Source organism: Lottia gigantea (genome assembly GCF_000327385.1).
Source record: "Lottia gigantea unplaced genomic scaffold LOTGIsca_21, whole genome shotgun sequence".
NCBI lineage: Eukaryota > Metazoa > Mollusca > Gastropoda > Lottiidae > Lottia > Lottia gigantea.
This window is the reverse complement of record NW_008708458.1, coordinates 214384-235623: the sequence shown is the minus strand read 5'-3', so window position 1 is coordinate 235623 and position 21240 is coordinate 214384. Positions and strand designations below refer to the sequence as shown.

General features: G+C 31.1%; 3 protein-coding genes across 3 annotated transcripts; 1 reads left to right on the top strand and 2 right to left on the bottom strand.

Moving 5' to 3' along the window:
- Positions 1–4105: 4105 nt before the first annotated feature.
- LOTGIDRAFT_159556 (hypothetical protein) lies at positions 4106–6821 on the top strand (the record flags this gene model as incomplete). The annotated part of the gene is made up of 3 exons (XM_009054067.1): positions 4106–4157; positions 5592–5789; positions 6589–6821. The coding sequence occupies 3 exons, from the start codon at positions 4106–4108 to the stop codon at positions 6819–6821; spliced, it is 483 nt and encodes a 160-aa protein (XP_009052315.1).
- A 743-nt stretch (positions 6822–7564) lies between these two features.
- LOTGIDRAFT_159555 (hypothetical protein) lies at positions 7565–8350 on the bottom strand (the record flags this gene model as incomplete). Its single annotated transcript, XM_009054066.1, has 2 exons — positions 7565–7827; positions 8245–8350. 2 exons carry the CDS (start codon positions 8348–8350, stop codon positions 7565–7567), a joined length of 369 nt encoding a protein of 122 aa, XP_009052314.1.
- Positions 8351–15750: 7400 nt separating this feature from the next.
- On the bottom strand, positions 15751–20579 carry LOTGIDRAFT_231651 (hypothetical protein; the record flags this gene model as incomplete). Its single annotated transcript, XM_009054065.1, has 6 exons — positions 20461–20579; positions 19366–20027; positions 18896–19051; positions 16727–16873; positions 16418–16546; positions 15751–15926 (listed from the first exon to the last, which is right to left on the bottom strand). The coding sequence occupies exons 2-6, from the start codon at positions 20012–20014 to the stop codon at positions 15751–15753; spliced, it is 1257 nt and encodes a 418-aa protein (XP_009052313.1). The 5' UTR covers positions 20015–20027; positions 20461–20579.
- Between the last annotated feature and the right edge of the window lie 661 nt (positions 20580–21240).

Below are 21240 nucleotides of genomic sequence, written 5' to 3'. Positions count from 1 at the left end.
GGATGCTGAGTTAACAAATAAATTGAGAGGCATGAGGACTTGTGTTTTACCAGCTACATTATAAAATATTAATAAAATATCAAAACACCACTAAACTCTCAAAGTACATTTGGCAATTTAAACAGCAAAATAATAACTACAAAATATCTTGGTCTATTGATAAGCAGAGCTAAAGCAAATAAAACCAAACGCTGTAACTTAAGAAATTTCCATCATTAACGTCCCCAAGAAAAATTCATTAAGCAAACCTTCCGAATTTGTCTCAAAATGTAGACATGAGAATAAGTTCTAGGTCAGTTGTCTGAAGATCGCATAGCATGAAACTCTGAGTAACAACATGTTTTTTTAGGTTCTGTTTTAATATTTAGAATTATGTATATCATTACAATTTTGACTTCACTTGTCATTTCTCACTTGAAACGTAAATTTTGTCAGACTCTCTGATATCAATTTGTGAAAGCTAAACACTGGAATTTATACTTCATCTGCATATTACTTTCAAGCATAATATATCATTTAAGAGTATCAGATTGGATTGGCAAAGAGCTTCTTAATCACTTAATTCCTGAATGACTATTGTCTCAAAATGAATATGCCAAACAAATATATAGTTATGTGGACCCAAAAGGGATGTTGAGTTGACAAACCTAGTCTCAGAGTGGTATCAGTTGTGCTGTCAAGAGTTTCTCATGATTTAGTGTTCTTACTTGGACTAAGGAGGTTATAGCTTATAGCTAGGGGTCAATACTGTCATCAGCCTATTGGCATGTAAAAAAGAAACGTACCAAACTAAATTATTAGACTTAGGAACTAGCGAATACCAACGGTCCTGCATTTGTGAAAGATATGCAAAATTTTGAGCAATTTCTCCTCGACAAATTATCACGTTTTATTTTTTTCTTTCAGCATTACTGAGCACCCGACAATATAAAGAACTAACACTGGAAGATAAGGTGAAATTAATTCATTTAGCTGAGCGAGAAAGTCATCCAGTAAAGAAACTAGCTCAACGATTTGGTGTTACGTCACAAACTGTATATAATATTTTAAAGAAACGTGACAAATATTTATTCGATTACGAGCAGCAAAAATCTCAAGAATGAAGTTTCCCATAGACAATTGTTTTGTGTTTGGTGAATTAGGGGTTTGCTTTGTTTTTTTTTTTTTATTAATTACAATATTTTCCCAGGACTGTGTGCCTCAGGACTGAGTTAGTATTTTTTCATTCAATTTTGATTCTCTGAACAGTTAAGTAGTTCGCTTGTAGATTATTTCTTGGTTTTGGTGATTTTTACCTTTTTCTTTCATATAGTCTGTTTTCATATAAGGACATGATCCATCATTTTTATTCTTTTAGTTATACCATTACATCATTTTTGTTTTTGTTAATGATTGCATCTTGTATGGTTTTTGTAGGGTAGATAAGCTGACAAAAATTATCAGAAAGATATTATAGAAATCTGTTTTGAATGTTGTGATAAGGAATTAGGAAAGTGATAGAATTATAACAATAAGGGTAATGATAAAAAATAATAACGATAAAAACTGTAATAAATAGGTAATGATAATAAACGATCATGATAATAAATTTTAAAGATAAACGATAATGATAATAAATTATAAAGATAAAGATAATGGTAATAAATGATAATGAAGAATAGATATTGATGATAAATGAAAATGATAAAGAATATATAACGATGATAAATGATAATGACGATAATGATAATGATGAAGACTAGGTAATGATAATAAATATCAGCAATAGATAATAATAACAATATGTATGTTTAGATCATTAAACACAACCAAAACACCATACTGTATGTAGTGTGACTAAGGGGCGTATGCGGCGCTCTTACCTTGATTAAAGTTGAACTTTGGCTAAAATTAGGATTAAGACTTTCATTTCTACATTTGATAGTCAAATTTAAGCATGACTTTCGTAAAGATCGACCGGTGCATATCTAAGTTCGACTTAAGTCTAACTTTAGTCAAAGTTTAGGTTAAGTACAAGCTCTGCATATGACCCTAAGTCACATTTGTTATCATTCCTGGAGAGTCAACAGATCTTAAAATGTTTACTTTGTATATTTATTATGTTTATATTTCACTAAATTAAACATTGATATAAAAAATAATAACAATTTTACATAAAATAATTTAAAATTTTTATTGCACTAGATCTGATCAAAAATGTGGACCAAATAACAATTGAAATTTTTTGAAAGCATTAGATTTTTTTGGAACTTTCTTTGATAAATCTGTATCAAAATCTAAATAATTAGATCCATTTATATAATTTCAGGAATACTCAGAAGTCGACCCCAGAAAAGATTATCTCTTGCGGAAAAAGTTCAAGTAATAAATATGTTTGAAGGACCACCAAAACATTCCATGAACAAATTGTGTCAGATATTTGGTGTTGCCGTGGGAACCGTATTTAATATTATAAAGCAAAAAGATAAAATTCTTCAAGAATATGATGATAGTTTAAATGTTTGATAAATAATACTTTCACATATGATGCAGAAAATTTAAGACTTCGGAAAACTACAAATACTGAATTTGCTCTCTTCACAACTCAAAAAATACTACTCTTGTCAAATAGCATAATTAGATTCTTGTTATTTCTAATCATCTGAAACCTTTTTATACACCCACACGTAAGATGGGCGTATATTGTAATCACCCCGTCGGTCCGTCCGTTCACATTTGGCTCGTGCTCACTCTACAGGCTACAGTTCTTTATGGATTCTTTTGATTTTTATTTTGTGTGTCAATGTCATTATGAAGATGATCCCTATTGATTTTCGTGATGATCGGATAATTTTTCACCGAAATATCGTGTCTGACTTGACGTTTTTCTCTATTAGCTATATTGTGCAACTCGTGCTCACTCTACAGGCTACAATTCTTTACAGATTCTTTTGATTTTTATTTTGTATGTCTATGTCGTTATGAAGATGATCCCTATTGATTTTCATGATGATCTATCGATTTTCATGATGATCGGATAATTTTTCACCGAAATATCGTGTCTGACCTGACTTTTTACTCTATTAGCTATATTGTGCAACTCATGCTCACTCTACAAGCTACAATTCTTTACAGATTCTTTTGATTTTTATTTTGTATGTCAATGTCATTATGAAGATGATCCCTATCGATTTTCGCGATGATCGGATAATATTTCACCGAAATATCGTGTCTGACTTGACGTTTCACTCTATTAGCTATATTGTCCAACCCTGTAGTCACTAAAGACTGTTTAAATCATTTCTGACAGCTGCCAGTGGGCGTATGTTACCTTGCCTGGCAAGCTATCTTTTTATTATATAAAGCCATATTTCCTCCTCTTGATTGACATGACGTTGAATGTATCTCGAATGATTTTCAGTCCACTCAGACTTATGGTAGAATAGATCCACAGAACCTTCTTTTATGATCTTCTGATTAATTTGAGAATTATTTCTATTTTTCTTAAATTTCTTAGATTTCCTAGCTAATAACTGGTGTATTTTCTGCTGTTTTTACTCTTTACATCTTCAATTTTTCAGGTTTCTTGCTCAGTTCTCGTCAGTCAAAATTTCTAAGTTTAGAGGAAAAAGTTGAAGTGATCAGAAACTCTGAAAGTTTTCCCAAACCAACCATGAGAGAGCTAGCCAAAGTATATGGTGTCTCTCTGGGAAGTATTCATAATATTATTAAATGCAAAGAAAAATATCTTCAACAATATTCAGAAATGCATAGATAGAATAGAACTATAGCTGTGAAGAGTGATATCCATTATAATATGTCATCTACCATTCTTATGATTATTTAAAAAAATTATTAAAAGGACTATTCAGTTTAGGGCTGTAACAGTTTGACACAACTGTAAATTATTAGTAAACAGTATAGAATCAGTGCTTTTCAACCTTTAGGATCCATTTCCCCATTTGAGATTTTTTTCCTGTCATATTGCCCTAACACTATAAACGTATTGAACCGAACAATCTGTTTCAATGTACCTTGGTAAAATTTTAGATAAAAGTTTGATATAAGTTTTGAAACATTATTGCTCTGAAAATACACAGGTGCTTACATTGAACTATTTGCTCCAATGCATATTCTTCTCCCATATCTATGGTTAGGCAGTTTTGAAAATACAAGCTGTAAGTTTGTGTGATATATATTTAAACCTATTAAAGGACTGTTGAAGGTGTGGGGGGGGGGGAGACTGGTTTGCCCAAAATTTTCCCATGAATTTGACCAGTATTTGTATTTGTTTTGGGGTTTTTGCCCAATAGTTTTCTTCTATTACTTTAACATAATATTTTGGTAATCATGCATATACTTTATGATTTCATTTTTTATTCTGTATTTTTGTTGTGAAAATATTTCAAATTTGTTATAGTTATTGATACATGTTTGATAAAAACTTGTAGAAAAAGAATAATCTTGCAGCTTTCAATAAGTTTAGCTTTAGTCACCAGAGCCCAGTTTATTTTGATGATGTATAATGTTGGAACTTATACCAAAATTTTAGTTCATTATTGTACACTATATGGATTTATAGTTCTGAGTTTCGTTTAATTTTTGAAAAGTAGTCTGGTAGTTTTACCTTTTTTTTTATGTGTTTGAAATCATTTGTGAAATATTCATTCTGAATAAATATCTGAAACAAAACTGTTGATTCATCTGCCAATAATTTGATGACATGGTTTACAAACCCCTTACACACTCTTCAGAGTCCAACTTTCCAATCTAGATTTGGCATAAAGAGTTTTGCTCTTTTGCTGTAGAAATTAGAAATGTATGGTAACCTTATACTGCGTTCAGAGGACTAAAGTTAAGACAGCGAAACCGTCAACTGTTCTTCCAGCCTGTTTTTTTTTTAATCATCTGAACGCGACCGGTTAAACTTAAGCTGCACCTTAACTTACACCTACTTAGGAGGTGGCTTAAAACCTGGCTTGAATAGTTAAGCCAGCTTAGTTTTGCTGTTTGTATACTATTGGCTAATATCAAGCCTGATATGTCATGCCTGCGTGTGCACATTCGTCCAAACAAATTTCCGCCATTCTTACCTATGTTATAATGCACATGCATTATAGTATTATGACTTAACTTTTATGTCCGTCTGAACACTCATCAAAAAACAGTAAAACAGGTTCGAGGAACAGTTGATCTTAGCTCTAGTCATCTGAACTCACTAATAGAATCTTAGTTGTTGTAGACAAAAAAAATGTTAATTTATGTCAAATGATAAAACAGCTTTTATATCAAAGCTTAAACATTTGTGCTATCTTCATCTTGGATACTTGACATCTCTCATCTCTAGGTAAATATTATGTAATTGTAGGTTGACAACTTAACATCATCTATCATTAGGTATATCATCACTTCCTATTGACTTAAGGAGTAATTGTAATCTTATTCAAGTTGTAAGGAGAACCTACCAAGGTACTCACCTGCACTAAGACACCATTGCCACTGTTACTGTATGAAATATGAAATTTTCTCTTTTAAAATTTAAAATCAGTTTTGATTTCGTGTCTTGTAAATTTGGGAATTTAAAAATAAAATTATTTTTTAATATATTGCAGGGGAGTTTGAAGGTGCTATGATAAAGAAAGAGTTGTCTTCAGCCATTAGGTCTATAGTTGAAAGTTTAAATCTAGATTGGCAAAACCCACCCGGCCTTTCTCAGCTTACCTATCAACAGAAGGAATTGTTCTTTCAGGGTTTATATCAAACTAACCCTAAATTTAGAGACTTACATTATCTGGCTTGGAACAAACTTGGTGAACATTTGTGCAATAGAAGACAGTATTTGAATAATAAAAAACTTGGAAAAATTGGTTATAAGAAAAAATAGTGATATAGAGAATGTTTAGCTTCCTGTCAAAAACATCTGAACTTCCGATTCAAATAGTTGTAAGATTTTAAATATGTGATGGGTCAATATTGTTGTCAATGTTTCCATATCCTACAGACTTTCTGTAATAGCGTTTTTTTTTACATGGACTATTGCTACTGCAACTATAATGTGAAGTTGAATTCAAATATCTTTTTGTTTTTTTTACTTCTTGTATTCTAAAAGAGATAATGAATGTTTTTATGTTTTTCTAACAGATTAAAATTATTGAGATTATACCATATTATCTTATTATCCAAACAACTACCCCTTTATTGTGATGTATCAAATAAGCCGGTCTCTGATCAGAACTGAAGATTGATGGCTATATTTTAAATCAAATTTAAAAAATATTTTCTGTATTCTGGGGAAAATGTTACGACATATTTAGTAGAGAAATGATAATCTATCAAAGTAATATTTTGGTACAGGGATTGTTATTGAAGGAACCATACATTGAAGAATTTTGAGAATAATAGATTGTTTTTAACTATAGAATGGTCAGTAGGATAAAAAAAACTCCATTTATTTAGTTTCATTTAAGTTATTGACCAAATTAATCCTCAAATTAAAGTAAAAAATATGTCACATAATAAAACTAAAGTTTTCATTATTTATCTTAGATTTGTTTGACATAATGGCAAATTCTGCTACTTAACTCTAATTTCAATTTCTTCTGATTTCAGATAAATCTCAAGAAAATGAAAGGAGTTCAGTAGCAGAGAATGCTGAACTAATGGCATGGGTAATGAATAATAATTTTAGAACTCGAGGGCGTTATAAATCTTATAGTAAAGAAGATAAGTTAAAGGCTATAGAATTATCTGAAGAGGTTGGTGAAAAATCAGCCAGTTCTGAACTAAATATACCAATATCAACAATTCGATCTTGGAAACGAAACATAATCACTAAATTTTAGCACCAGGTGAGTCATGAGACTTTGAAGTATCTTTGGAACGCTAAAGTCCCATCTGCGTATCAAGTTGTCCTTAACATGGAGTACTGACTTAGTTAAGATTGAAAAATTTTCAATGAAAACTTGCTCATAAAGATGCCAGGCAAATCAAAAGACTGCTCTAAATCAAGCTGTTGGATAGTTGACATGGCATTACTTTACACAATTTCCATTTTAGGGGTTCTGATATTACATTTTATTCCTTGATGAGGTGCTTTTTGCTTAAAATTTTGAGCTCCACTACCGTAATCACTATGTCAACAAACAGTAAACCATTTATAAAATATTGCTAATATAAACCATATTAAAGTATGTGAAATATATGCTTTATTATATGTGCTACTGAATATATATTTATTTAATTTAAAGAGATACTACCTCTTAGAATCCCTGTATAATCTAATAAATCTATAAAACAACATAATGATTGAAAAACGCTTAATTATTACTCAGCTTTGAGGATAGTTACTTAGTTTTATGGATTTAACGGGTTATAGAGGGATTTTGCTGAAAAGTTATTGCATTTGGTAAGTCCTAAGAGGAATATTATTATTGGAAAAGTTTAAAAATCAAGATTTAATGTTCATTCTAAGAGGTAATATTTTAAAGTTTAAAGAGAAAGATAACAAAGGTTTGTAGGCTTTGTAAGACTTCAACTAAAAGTTCTATTCTATGGCTTTAATAATTTATTAAATATATTAGTAACATCATTCACATCCAACTTCTTTCTTCCAATCAGAAACACGAATTCTGTGAGTTCTGTAACAAGTCTGAGTGACAATAGTCTTCTCTATAAACTGACAGGCTCCCACATCATATTTACATAAACCTTGGTATCTACAATCCAGGATCCATTTATGTCCTATTTCTGCTGGTTGTCTGTTTCTAGCCTTAGCTTCAAGGTATATACATTCTCCAAATGGTCCCAGTTGATTCATTAATATGGAGCAAGGTGGTTGTGTAGGACAAGCTGAATTAGAAATTATTATTTAGGTTTATTGGGGAAAAGATGTTCTTATATCTAATTTTCAATTATCAAAAACTAATTGTCAATGAGTCTTGAGCATACGAATGTTAAAAGTATACTGTGTTCCAATGTGATTTACTAGCTCTATAATTTTTGTACTTTGAACTTTGACGCAAGTTCCTCTGTAGTAAGAAAAAGACTGTCAGCACATTGTCAATACTTGTAAGCTTTGGAAAATGAATCTCTGGAGAAAAATTATATAAAAGGGTTTAAATATTTTGAGTATTTTTGTGCAGCAGTTCTACAGTTATGCAGATATTTAATTACTTTTCAAACTTGCATAAAAAATATCATAAGTATTTCAGTGATGCAGCATGTGATGTTCTCTATTTCTGACAGACAAAATAAAGATAGACTTACTGTTAGTAGGACAACATTCCTTGCCTTTCACCAACGCTGGACATTGTGACTTAATCTCTTTAGGTAGAAACAGAAAAATAAACACTATTCCTACAGTCCAAAACATTTTGTTTACTTGTTAGTTAACATTGATAGTAAATATTTCACTCACAATACCAATAAAACTGTCCATTCTCACAAAAAAACACACACAAATAGTTTTCACTTCCATCTAGTAGTTAAACTGTTGGTTTTTTCTATGTTATTGAGTTGGATTCGTAAAAAATAGTTAGCCTTCTGTCCACTTTTTAAGCCATTTTAAAACTTTTAGATCTGATAGTTTCTCACATTTTTTAATTTAAAAAAAGGCAAAGTATAGTTTTTAAAACTCCTATTTTTCCTCCTATTTAAAGTCAGTTATAATATTTTAATCCCTACATGTTAAAAAGCTGGTAAAAGTATTTAAATATTAGTCCATGTTTGTCCACCAAAAAATATTAGTATTTTAGTACTATCAACCTTTTAACTTTATTAAAAAAATTAGTTGGCCAGTCTGACTTTCTTGACCACTTGTAGCTATTTCTATATATATATTGTTGTTAATTTTGTCTTTTCTTATTTAAATTATTTGTTTCATTCTTTCAGAGGACAGATTTATGTTAGAATATGTTCATCTTGGAAATATACATGCGGTAGGTATCTATGGGCATATTGTAAAAACTATTGTTTTAAGCCATTTCAAAAGTATGTCAATTGAGAAAAAAAGATTTTCTTAAATTGAGATTTTTGTTTGTAAAAATAGCCTTAGCTGTCTTCAGTTCCTTTTCATTGTAGGTTGCTAAATTTATTTAGGTCAGACCAATTTATTTTCTTGTTTTACAAATTTAAAAAACAATCTGTAAAGGCAAAAGGAAAAAAAAGACCAAAGTTTGTGTGAAGGGCAATAGAAAAATAAAACTTAAAAAAGCCAGGACTGCCCTGCCCTACTTTCTAAGTATTGTTTTGACCAAACAATGGGAGTTTCTGGTGCTCTTTTTTTTCATCAGGAATGAAGATTGTTTATTTTTCTCCTGCTTATTTTGCTTTCTGATTTCTGAAAAATTGAAGTACGAGGATCTGTGACCCAAAAAATAATCTTAGTCTGGCCTAAAGATCAATTTATATTATCAACCCCATTTCCATTATCCAGAGCTTATGGATCTAAACCTCAATACCAACAAGTTACCTTGTCTGAGAAACTCTGACCCTTTCAATAATCTCTGACCAGTAGCGCCACCAGTGGGGAAAAAATGGTTTGCACTCTCACTTTAATTTATAAAAAATTAAAAGTATGATTTTTATAGGTGTTTGCCCCAAAATATGTGTTTTAAGGCACTAATTTTTTCAAAAATTTTCTTGGGAGAACCCTCACAGATGCTCCATGAGATGCTTACGACTATGATGCCTCCACATATTTGCCACATTATTAAAACAGCCTAGACAGTTGTCCCCCTATTGAGTCAGTCTACGCCCTATTTGTACTCCAAGTATCAATAGTCTGGTGCCGCTACTGGCTCTAACAGATGATTTTTGACTAGGACAGGGCCAGAGAGACCATGTTGTAACTACCAGTTACCCCATTGCATAAAATTTAGCTTGAGAAATTCTACATTTTAGGATATTTTGTTCTATTTTAGAGAAGAAAAGATTTCAATCCAGAAGGTTTAGTACAGAGTTGTCATCTGTGTAGTTATAGAACTAAAAGACGGTGGAATCTTGTGAGACATATTCGTCTGAAACATAGTGGTCCCAATCCCATGACATATAAATGTCCTGTGGTAGACTGTTCTATTGAAACATTTTCTTTAGATGATTTTCATGATCATATCAAAATTCATGAAGTGGACGCAAAATAGAAAATCAATTTGTGACTTGTGGGAGAAGGTTTGAAGAGGTTTTCACTCAGCAAGAGCATTCCTTGAATAATTTGGCATAGTGTGGCATGTATGAACATGCTAACATACATCCAAGTCATCTCTACAATAATGTTTGACAAGATTCTTGAAAGGGATATATTTGTTTAAGTCAGCTGTTGAACTCAATTTTAGCTATTTATAGCCGTTTTCAGAATTCAAATTAGAGATCCAATTTGGCTACAACTCAAGAAGCACTACCATAGAAATTAAAGTTGTCACTTCCAGAACATTTTCAAAAGTAGATTATATACCTTTCATCAGCTATCATGATAAATAGTCTGGGAAGATGATAGTCTACAATACTGTTCCATTGCTAGAGAATTTAATCAGATTTAAATCTTGAAAAGTGATAAAAATTTTCAGGTGGCAAAACAAATGTCCAGACAATTGTATCCTTTAAAGGCCATTTACTTAACATTTTGTAAGATTCTTTGTTGTGATTTACTTAATTCATCTTTTATTTATATACAAGTATACATTTCGTTTTATTTCATTTGTGATAATTTGTAATAATAAAGTTCATGAAAAAATCTTGAATTTCCTGAAATTTTGTACAGGCATCTCTCATTAACAAATTTAAGCAAACAAAAACATCAAAAATATAAATAATAGATCCTTAACAAATATTGATCATGAGAATGTATGTACATATTTTTGATTCTCATTTGCAGTCAATGACAATTACGAAGAAATAAACACATCTGAATAATTATATATGTGCAAAAGGGACAATTGTATAGGTTTTTTGGTGTTAAAATTACACTGATTTGTTCCAACTCTGAGTACATTTCCTGGATTATCTTAGATATGCATGAATGATTTTGTATAACTATAAATGGAAAATAAGCCAGACAATTCAGGGACTACCTAGTTCCTCAGACGTAATTTATAGAGGTGAACTACTACTACACATTGATATCGCATTAAAATGGGATTAAAATAGTATCTTCAAAAAAACACTGGCCTTGGTCATGAAGTAAGAAACAAAAACTAGGGGTTTGAGAAGATTAATGCCACATCATCCCATCTGTGAGGAACCTAGTATGACCAGGGTTGTAAGGCTAGTGGTCAATGATAATCATACTCAGAGAGTAATAACTGGACTTAGGCTATAACATATGCACCCTTTTATAAAAGGTATTGACATCAGAAGTAGAAAATGTAAATACATTGTTTCATGATTCCTTCACAGCAACTGAAAACAATGAAACTTAATAAAAACATGCAATTATAATTCAAAATTTACATTTCAGAATATTTTGCTTCTGAGCTGATCCTTTAGATAGTAAGTAGACAGTTTAGCCACTACAATACTGACATTCTTCAATCCATGATTCTTTGCTAAAATCATGCAGATAAGTAGAAGTAAAACACCATAATATATGCTAAAAACATACAGTAATCATATTTCAAAATTCAGTCTTTTAAATTTGGCTTTCCATGTACTCAGAGTACTTTGTGGTATTTGTAATTCTTTACACACATTAGATATGCCTTTTAATTTAGCAAATCTTAAGGCATCAATTTTCTCTTCAGTAGTATACCTAGCACTTGGTTTACCCATAAGGCTGTCGATTTTGGACTGGAGAAAGTTCAACTCATCTGTAATGACAAAACATCAAAAGATTGTGAATTTGGCAGAAACTTTTCATGCTTACTGACAAGTAATAAATATGAAACATTGTCAACCAAGATAAAGTAGGTCAATAATATTTATGCACATACAGGGAAATTTCCTGTTACTTTAAAGGGACAGATTTGCCTTTTTTTTTGACCAATCATACCTAAGCCTTTGAAACAGAATATTTTTAGCTGAGCCAATCAGTAATAGCTCACTGTTGAAATTTGAGCTTTCAAATCCATGTGTGTCTAGTACTTCTGAAGACTATTTACATATACTCAAGACTCAACACCACCCCTTTCCCCCTTTCTAAAAATAGATTGCTGGTGTGAATGTTTTGAGGTGAACCTTGACCAGCACAATCATTTGCATGTAAATTTAATTGAAATTATTTCAGTAACATAGCAAAATACAAAATAACAAACTGTAGAAGATAATATGATGCTATTTCAAAAAGTACAAGTACTACAACTCTATCTAAACTCATGTTTAATAATTCGTTACATATTAAAGTCATCCATTTTCAAAATATGTCAAATTTTGGATAAGATTAAACAGCAAAACTAAACAGCAATCTAAACTAAATCCTTTAACATGAAAACACTTTTTGATCACAATTTCCAGGACGGTTATTTTCTTCCAAAAGAAATGAAAACTAAATAAGATCAGAAGACTTATCAATATTTTCTCTAAATAACAATTGGTTTTCACAATACATAACACTTTTAAAACAAGCTTATAAGCACAATGTCAAGTAACTATATAGTTAAATATCCTGTTGTAACACTTTACACTGATTTGACTTGACAGATTTGATATGAATAGAAGCTTTTTATTCTGCATCATTATTCTGCATCACTTATTTGATGAGAATATATGTTATGTACTATATGAAAATAAATCTAAACATATATGAACTTTCAATTCATTCCAGATTCATTGCATAAGTTTTCCTTGTCTTTTCACATACAGTATCTATACATACTGATACATCCAATGATCCAATTTGTTTTAACACAGGATAAGTTAAAATTCTTCTTTTTGTTAAACCAATCCAGCTGTTTAGACAGCATAAACTGATTACTTGTCAACCAAACAATCCACCGTGAATGTTTCGCAACCTCTGAGCTTTACAGAAAATGCTGAAAATTGCCGAGTGCTTGTCAACAAGAAAATATACACAATTCACTTTTACACAGAATCAGTTTTAGTTTCTTTTTTTTTCTTATAATATAGATCAATATAGAACTGTTTTTTACGAATAATATTTGACGCTGTTGGTTGACTGATGCCAAATTTCTCAGCCAGATCTGTTTGGGAAGGTTTGGGTTCCGCTTCCGAAGCTTGGATTAATCGTATTTTATCAGATAATGACAATTCTATTCTTCGTCTCACTTGAAATAAATCTGAAAATCAAAACAAAAATGTCTGTAGCAAGTTTGAAAGTGAGATTTTATTGATCTTGGGATTTAAAATAGATTTGTATGTATAGTGAGGCGCTTTTTATTCCGATTACCCATCAGTCTCTAGTAACTCTTTGACAGAATATTGGAATTGTGCTAATAGAACTTAGAAGCTGTAAAGATCCCCAATACAAAAACAAACATAAAACTATTTTACTGCCTAAATCATGTCCTGTATTAATCAGATTTGAACCTGTGCTCAATTATAAATGTAACCTCCTAGAGTTAGTGTTCAAACAAATAATGTAGACTTTCAATGACATACTTTAATACTGAGCGGCCAACAAAAGATGTAAAATCATCAACAGAACAGGAAATGGGGGTTCAGTATTGGTTTTTTCAAGAACTGAAAGTCTTAAAATGGGGTAAATAAGAAATATTTATTTAACTTGGAGTAGCCCTCAAAAGTTGGAAATAAAAAAAAGTAGGGTACTGCCTTTGTAGCAAAATTTAGTCTAATGCTGTCCTGGCACTCTACAATTAATTCATTGCAATGCTGATCTCTAATAACCTGGCCATGTATTCTCGAAATGATCTTATAAGAACTTAAGACATCCTAGCGCTAAGATCGTTTCGAGAATACACCACCTGGTTCACAATTTAGTAGGATGTAGGACTACATCTTATTTCATTCTACCCAAATAAGTGTCCACGCTACTACACACAACATTATTTTCAACATGCTATACATGTATAGGCCGTAAAGATTACAGTGTCATATCACATCAGTTTTCATAACCTGAAGTTCAATGCTTCAACCATTGATCAAAGGATACCAAGAATTCCAAGTGGTCAAAATGTTTTAAAAGCACAGTTGAGTGTAAATAATAGCATCATTAAACTTCTACAGATATAACAGCATCATGTATGATAAAATTATTTATTTTTAGACAAAGTACATGTAGAACCACGGTGGACATTACTATCAAAAGTCAAAAAAAAACTTAAAAAGAACAAGAACAACCAATTTTAGCCCTGTAAAATTTGGTAAATAATAACTATGTAACATGTACAAAATTTACTCTAAAAGGCAACCTCAACATGACTAGTATATTTTGTGACAGCATTTCAAATATTTATCAACCTTCTTTGCATCAAAATGTACAGGTCGTGTTTAAAGGTTTCAGGGCCTTATGTGATAAAAGCATAATATTTTGCCGTTAGTTATCAATCACATAGTTTTAGGGGAATTGCAGGAAATTGCAAGTCTAATTGAAAATTGGAATGGTATAAATTGATGCTATCAGTGCCCCTTATATATAAAAAACTTAAAAAACCTTTTTACAATCCCTTTAAATGGTTGTTAATTAAAGCCATAATGTTCCTCTTGTGTAAACATAAAAACTACATGTAACAGCTTTTTATTAACTTTCATTAGTTATTCATTTATTCTAATTTTTAATTATAAATCTCTCCTTGCTTTCCTGAATTAATATCAACATCTGCTGTTATTTTATATCCACAACTAGTAAATTATTAATTAAGAGTCAAGATGAAAATTCAACTGTATGATATTCTACATAAATGTCAATTTTAACAAATATTAAAAACACTTAAAAAAATCCACAAGTATCAAGCACCTCACATGATTGGACACAAATAGTTAGGTATTAGGGGGTGAGAGCTGACACTGGGTTGACTCTGAAGCACTGGCACAGGCATCATAATTTTTCTTACCATGAGGAGGATTTGAACCCATGGCTTCGGACTGGGTTGTTCCACTTCCATAAAAAGACAGTGTTCAAACCCAGCATTAGTGGGAAGTATTGGCACAGTTCAAAAGTTTACCCCTTCAAGGAGATATTCGTATAGCCTACATTCAAACTACAGAATACATCTGAATAATCTGCCATTCTGCGCAATTGGGCATCTTCTTCTGGTCCCGTATGATTTCCTTCTTATGACATTTTAACAAACTTTGAGTACTCCAACATTCTGTGTATAACGAATGTCGAAACTAATCAGTGGTCCCGACAAAAAAAAGCTGTATATTATTTATTGTAAGTAGTTGTCACTCTTTGCTTCAGATAACACAATCCTAATTTCTAATCACTTTATCATTGTTATTCATTATTTCTAATCACTTAATCATTGTTATTCATTATTTCTAATCACTTTATCATTGTTATTCACTATTTCTAATCACTTAATCATTGTTATTCATTATTTCTAATCACTTTATCATTGGTATTCATTATTTATAATCACTTTATCATTGGTATTCATTATTTCTAATCACTTTATCATTGGTATTCATTATTTATAATCACTTTATCATTGGTATTCATTATTTCTAATCACTTTATCATTGTTATTCATTATTTATTATCATTGGTATTCATTATTTATAATCACTTTATCATTGGTATTCATTATTTCTAATCACTTTATCATTGTTATTCATTATTTCTAATCACTTCATAATTGGTATTCAATATTTATTACCGTATCACTTTATCATTGGTATTCATTATTTCTTATCACTTTATCATTGGTATTCAATATTATCAATGTATCTCCTTTTAAGACTATTAACAGCTTGTCTGGACACTCCGTATTTAACTGCTAGAGCAGCTTGTGATGGTTTGAATTCTGATTGTAGAGCACGAATAATCTCCTCTCTCTGCTCAGTACTCAGTTTCGGTGCAGTATGCCTTGAAGGAACTGAAAGCAATAAATTGGATTTCATTTACCATATTTTACAGGATATATTCTGTGGTTTTGAGATATATATTTAGGATTTTAAAAAGAAAGTACAGGAATATACCCAGAAAAATATGATACTGGTACAAGCCTTATACATGATTATGATTGAGACCCTAGATTATCTTGACACATTTTCCAATATACCAGTACTTCATTACTTCACAAGAACACTACTGTGATTAATAACTAATAATTAATTAATGTCTATAATACTAGTATTTACTTAATAGAAATTTACTCAGAACACTGGAATATGCATTGAACATAACTATTGAACACATGTAACAATATAATCAAAACAACTGTTTAACATAACAAAACTGAACACTAAGTTTTCACCAAAACACTAAAATTGACACAAACACTAACAATAATTCACTAAAAAGTTAATCAGCTATTTTTCTTTAAATGTCGTTTTACAAGATTATGAATAGCTTGTCTTGTAACACCATATTTCACTGCTAAAGCAGCTTGTGTTGGTTTCTCATCTGATTGCAAGGCTGCTAATATTTCTTCTTTCTGTTGAGCAGTGATACGCTGAACATTGGAAAACAGTCTTCGCAAATCAAAATTTTGATCTGAAATCAAAATAATGATTGTTAATGTCAATATTGGCAAAGTGCATTGTAACATGCTTTCTTAACATGAACAAGTTTTTTCCTAAATGTCCTTTGGTCGTTTTCCATATTTCCTCTCATATTCCTTGATGAATGAATCCTTTTTTTTCAGAATGTAACTAATAGCAGGCTGTGTTACACCAAACTGCATTGCTAGAGCATGTTGAGGTTGTTTCACGCCATGTTTAGTCGCTGATGCCTGGATTATTTTTATCTTATTTTCTAAAGTAATTTCCTTTCTGGGAGCCATTAGTTCTTCCATTTGCATTCTCATTGCCAGAGTTGTCACTGAAATTCAGATACAAAATGTCCATAATTATTTGTCCTGAATCCATTCACTCACAAGAAAAACTGACTTATTGATCATAAAATCATAAAATCAGAAATCCAACAATCTTAAAACTGTTGCCCACTGTATGTAACGCGCAGTAACGTAGTGCTTGGTGTTCTAGGAGGGGTAAGCACATCTTGCCTTTGACACAATCACAATAAAAAGTCATGGTTGAGATTTGTTCAAACTTTCATATTCAGCTAGATATTGTGTTTTCCGTCTCAAGATATAGCTAACAGTAGGTTGTGATACTTTAAATATTTCAGCTACAGCCGATTGAGTTTGATTACAATTATCAGCAAACTTGATTAGTTTAATCTTATCCTCTAAACTCATATCATTTCTCGGACGACGACTCACACCTTGATATGCTGAAATAAGAGTTCACATCTTTCCATCAGTCACTCATAGACAAATTCCATCACCTTGGCTTATTATTCAAAATCATTTATTCTGTCTCTTTCAATGCATTTTAACTAGTGATCTTTGTAAATGCCTTATTTATAATATGGGCCCTTATATTCTTTTATTAACAACACAGAATAAAAGCTATCAAAACTATTTCCAATATAAGCCATACTTTTCTGAATGCACAATTCACAAAACAAACACACCAACTTTTTGCAGAAACAATCCAACAATAGAACTTCCAAACTTAGATAGTAACAAATTAGTCGAGGTTCTGTTTTCTATTTTTGATCTATTAAGTATTTCACAAGTGTTTACCTGACTATTTTTCTCAGAATATTTATTGAACTTAAAAAGATATGCTTTAATGATTTAATGTTTCGTTATTAATGGATATATTGAAACTCATTAACTATTACAATATCAAGTAACTATGGGGTATTTAAAATAACATAACAGTTAATGCCCTGTTTCTTTTAAAGACCTGATGCCTATGTTTTTTTAACAAAACTTTTCATTTGAAACAAGTTCAATGGAACCTCAGATGAAGGTTCCCAAAAAAAAGAATTTAGTATTTTGACTGTCTGCTAACATATGTCAAGACATTACTACTAGTCTGTAAGGTTCAACCTAAAAAAAACTTGAGTACCATTCTCCTAATTGTTTTTACAGTTAATAAAGATTGACAAGATGTAGATGTTACACTGAAGCATGTAAAAGATGCATAAAGAAAGTCACAGGAATCACATCTAATGATAAAGAGATACTTTCATCTCATAGTTTGCCCTAGTTGATTAAGCTTTAATTCACTTATCTGTCATTTTTCAGAATTAAAACTTGACACCACTATTCCCTACTATTCAACAAAGATGTACTGCCACTTATACAATACAAATTGATAATGATCTATATAGTGCCGTTGTGTATAACATTATGAGTCAATTTATAACCTTGAAAATGTTATTAACAGCATAGAAATAACAACAGTTGACCTAAATTTGAACAAATTTTATTCCTGAAAGATTCTATAGTTAGTTGACACTGAGCTCTATCAGGTGGTAAAGCCATTATTTAAACGATAATATTTCTTTACCAGATAAGAAAGGATCAAATACTTAATTGAATATATATACCAATATAAATGGGAAGTTTTCATGCATGAGGTATATCAGATTCCATCTTTACAGTATAAACAATACTATCAAAAGTTAGAATACATTCTCTTTTACAACTGATGTTAGCTGAAATTAGATTTCGAAAGAATTTATTTCTCATACATGAAAACTTCTGAAAGACCATTAGATTCACCAAGTAATAAAGACACAATCATAGCCATATTACATTACATAACAATTAGATAAGAATTTAACATAACAGGGCTATATCATTAAAGATACCAAAAATATCAACTGCCTTTCAACCGGAGAGTTTCACCTGCCAGAATTTTTGACAGACATTTTGGGTCTAGTCTCCAGAACAAATGAGCTCCCAGCTCCCATTTTCATATAAAAATTGTGTCTGAATGCTTGAAGAATCTAGTGGTGTATATAAATATAAAATGACATATATACCTGGTAATATACCTTGAAACTGTTGATCTATTGCATCTTGAGAAGAGGTAGGCTGTGATGTTAATGAACCTAAATTATTGTCATACATTGCTACAGGATAAATACCATAATTGTCACTATCACCTCCAAAACTCACTGGTAAACTATCATCATTGCCTACAATATAGAAAAGTGTCATATTTATAACATTTAATTCTAATCTTCAAACCTCACTCTATACAATTAATTCTTTGAATTGCTATAATAGGAATGCTTACATCAAAAAAGCATTTACAGTAATCAGCTGAAATGAAATCCAATATTTGGGGGGGTATTTTTGATACTGGTAATCTAAAATTGAGTTAATAATCAAAAGTGATACTAATAATATGTTGAAAAAAGAAGAAAAATCGCTGCTTATTTACAAGACCAGGATTTTTCATTAAAGTAGATGAATCATGAAAAATCGACTATGATTAAACAATACAAACCTTGTAAATGCTGTTCAGATATTTGTTGATGTTTAGAATGAGACCAAGACGTGTCACTGATATCAGCAAATGATAAATTTGATATTTCATTATTTTCACTTGGTTCTTCTTTCACATTAGTCAAATCTATAGACATAGGCTCATGCTTGATTTGTTTATTAGGGGAATCATGGGAAGGATGATCTGAGGGGGCGTTTCTTGGTTTCTTATTATCACCACCATGAGAACTATGCGGAGATTCCAAATGAGATGGTCGCTTTTGTCTTTGAATGGTAGGACTAAAATTATGATTATCTGACTGATTGCTATTTCGTTTTGTGCTAGTATGAAATTGATTTTGATTATGTGGATGATGTCTTGACTGCTCTGGTGTAGGTCTTGGTTTTTGCTCTGAACAAGCAGATTTCTTCTCTTCTTTTTTCTTTTGATCTTCTGCATGAAAACTATTGCTCACAAATACTGTTGAAGAATCGTCATTTTTACACACTTTTTCATTAACGATATAGTTAAATTTTTTACTTTTATCCACACTGAGATAAATATGTCCAATAACCTCCACATTATCACTGAAGTCTACATTACTGTGACATAAAACTTGTAAGTTACGCACTAATGAATTGATGAAGTTTGATGCCTTGTCTGTATTCATTTTTAAATATTACCTGCAATAAACAATTAGCAACAGATAATTTTATGTCATTATTCAATATCACACTCACTGTAAGATTGAACAAGCTTATGTGACAATAATTCTGTAGGAATTACAAATGCTTCACTTATAGATTCCAAAGAAGATAAGCTTATACAATTATTCAAATTTGGCCAAAGAAAAAAAAAGAAAATAAAGACATGTGCATACAGTCTGTTTGAGAATGCAAGTATATGAAGCTATGTAATAGCCAAAAGGCACAACAACATCGTTCGTAATATCAAAGCAAATACGCAGGAAATTGAAATTAGAGTGATGTAAATGAGGACGAAATAGGACCATTTTCCCTCCAACGGGCATCAAGACAATGAGAATTGGATATCTGCCTAATTCGACATGAACAGATTTGAATTTAGTGAGGAGCACACAACTATCATTTTCAGTACCTTGAATAGTGAAATAATCTTATTAGTCCCAATTTGGTGGGATATAGTAAAAGAAATTCGGCAAAATTTAAAATTCTGAAATTTCTTATATCAAACAACTTCACTTCCGGTTACTCGCTAGTCCACTTAATCCACTTTAGTAGACATTGTTCAAGCACCTGATATTTCCACTTTTGATATAATCAGAAGAATACAGATATTATTCAACACTTCACAGACTGTTTCCTTTGAGGTAAGATCCAAAACCTTGGATATATTATTATTCCCTACCAAAAACTAAAACATTTAGGACTAGAATCCATACTTACAACTTATCGAACCAGCTTCTTTAGAAAGTCAATAAATTTTGTCGATGAGAGATCTAATCTAAATTGTAACTTGATCTGCAACAGCTGTGTGGGGACTGTTCCATGTTAGTATAATTTTTTGCTCGTAGAGTTTTACACAGGCCCTTATGTTGAGAATTTGCTTAATTCATATTAGTCTTTCCAGACCATTGGCCTTGTGGTTTTCGTTTTTTTCATTAGAAAATAGGGGAAAGAGGGGATAAACTCTCACTTATACTCTACTAAACTCGGAGAATTGAATTGTTAGACTATTGTCATTTCACAATATGTCTTTGACTCATGGCATGATATGGTTTTGATCTGAAAAAAGATTTTTCTAAAATATGAACTTTTTCATTGTGGTACTCATTTTCAGCAACCCAAGGACAATGTAAGACGAAGACTTTCTGTAAATTTGAATCACATGATGACCATCGTGTAGCTTCATTCTCCC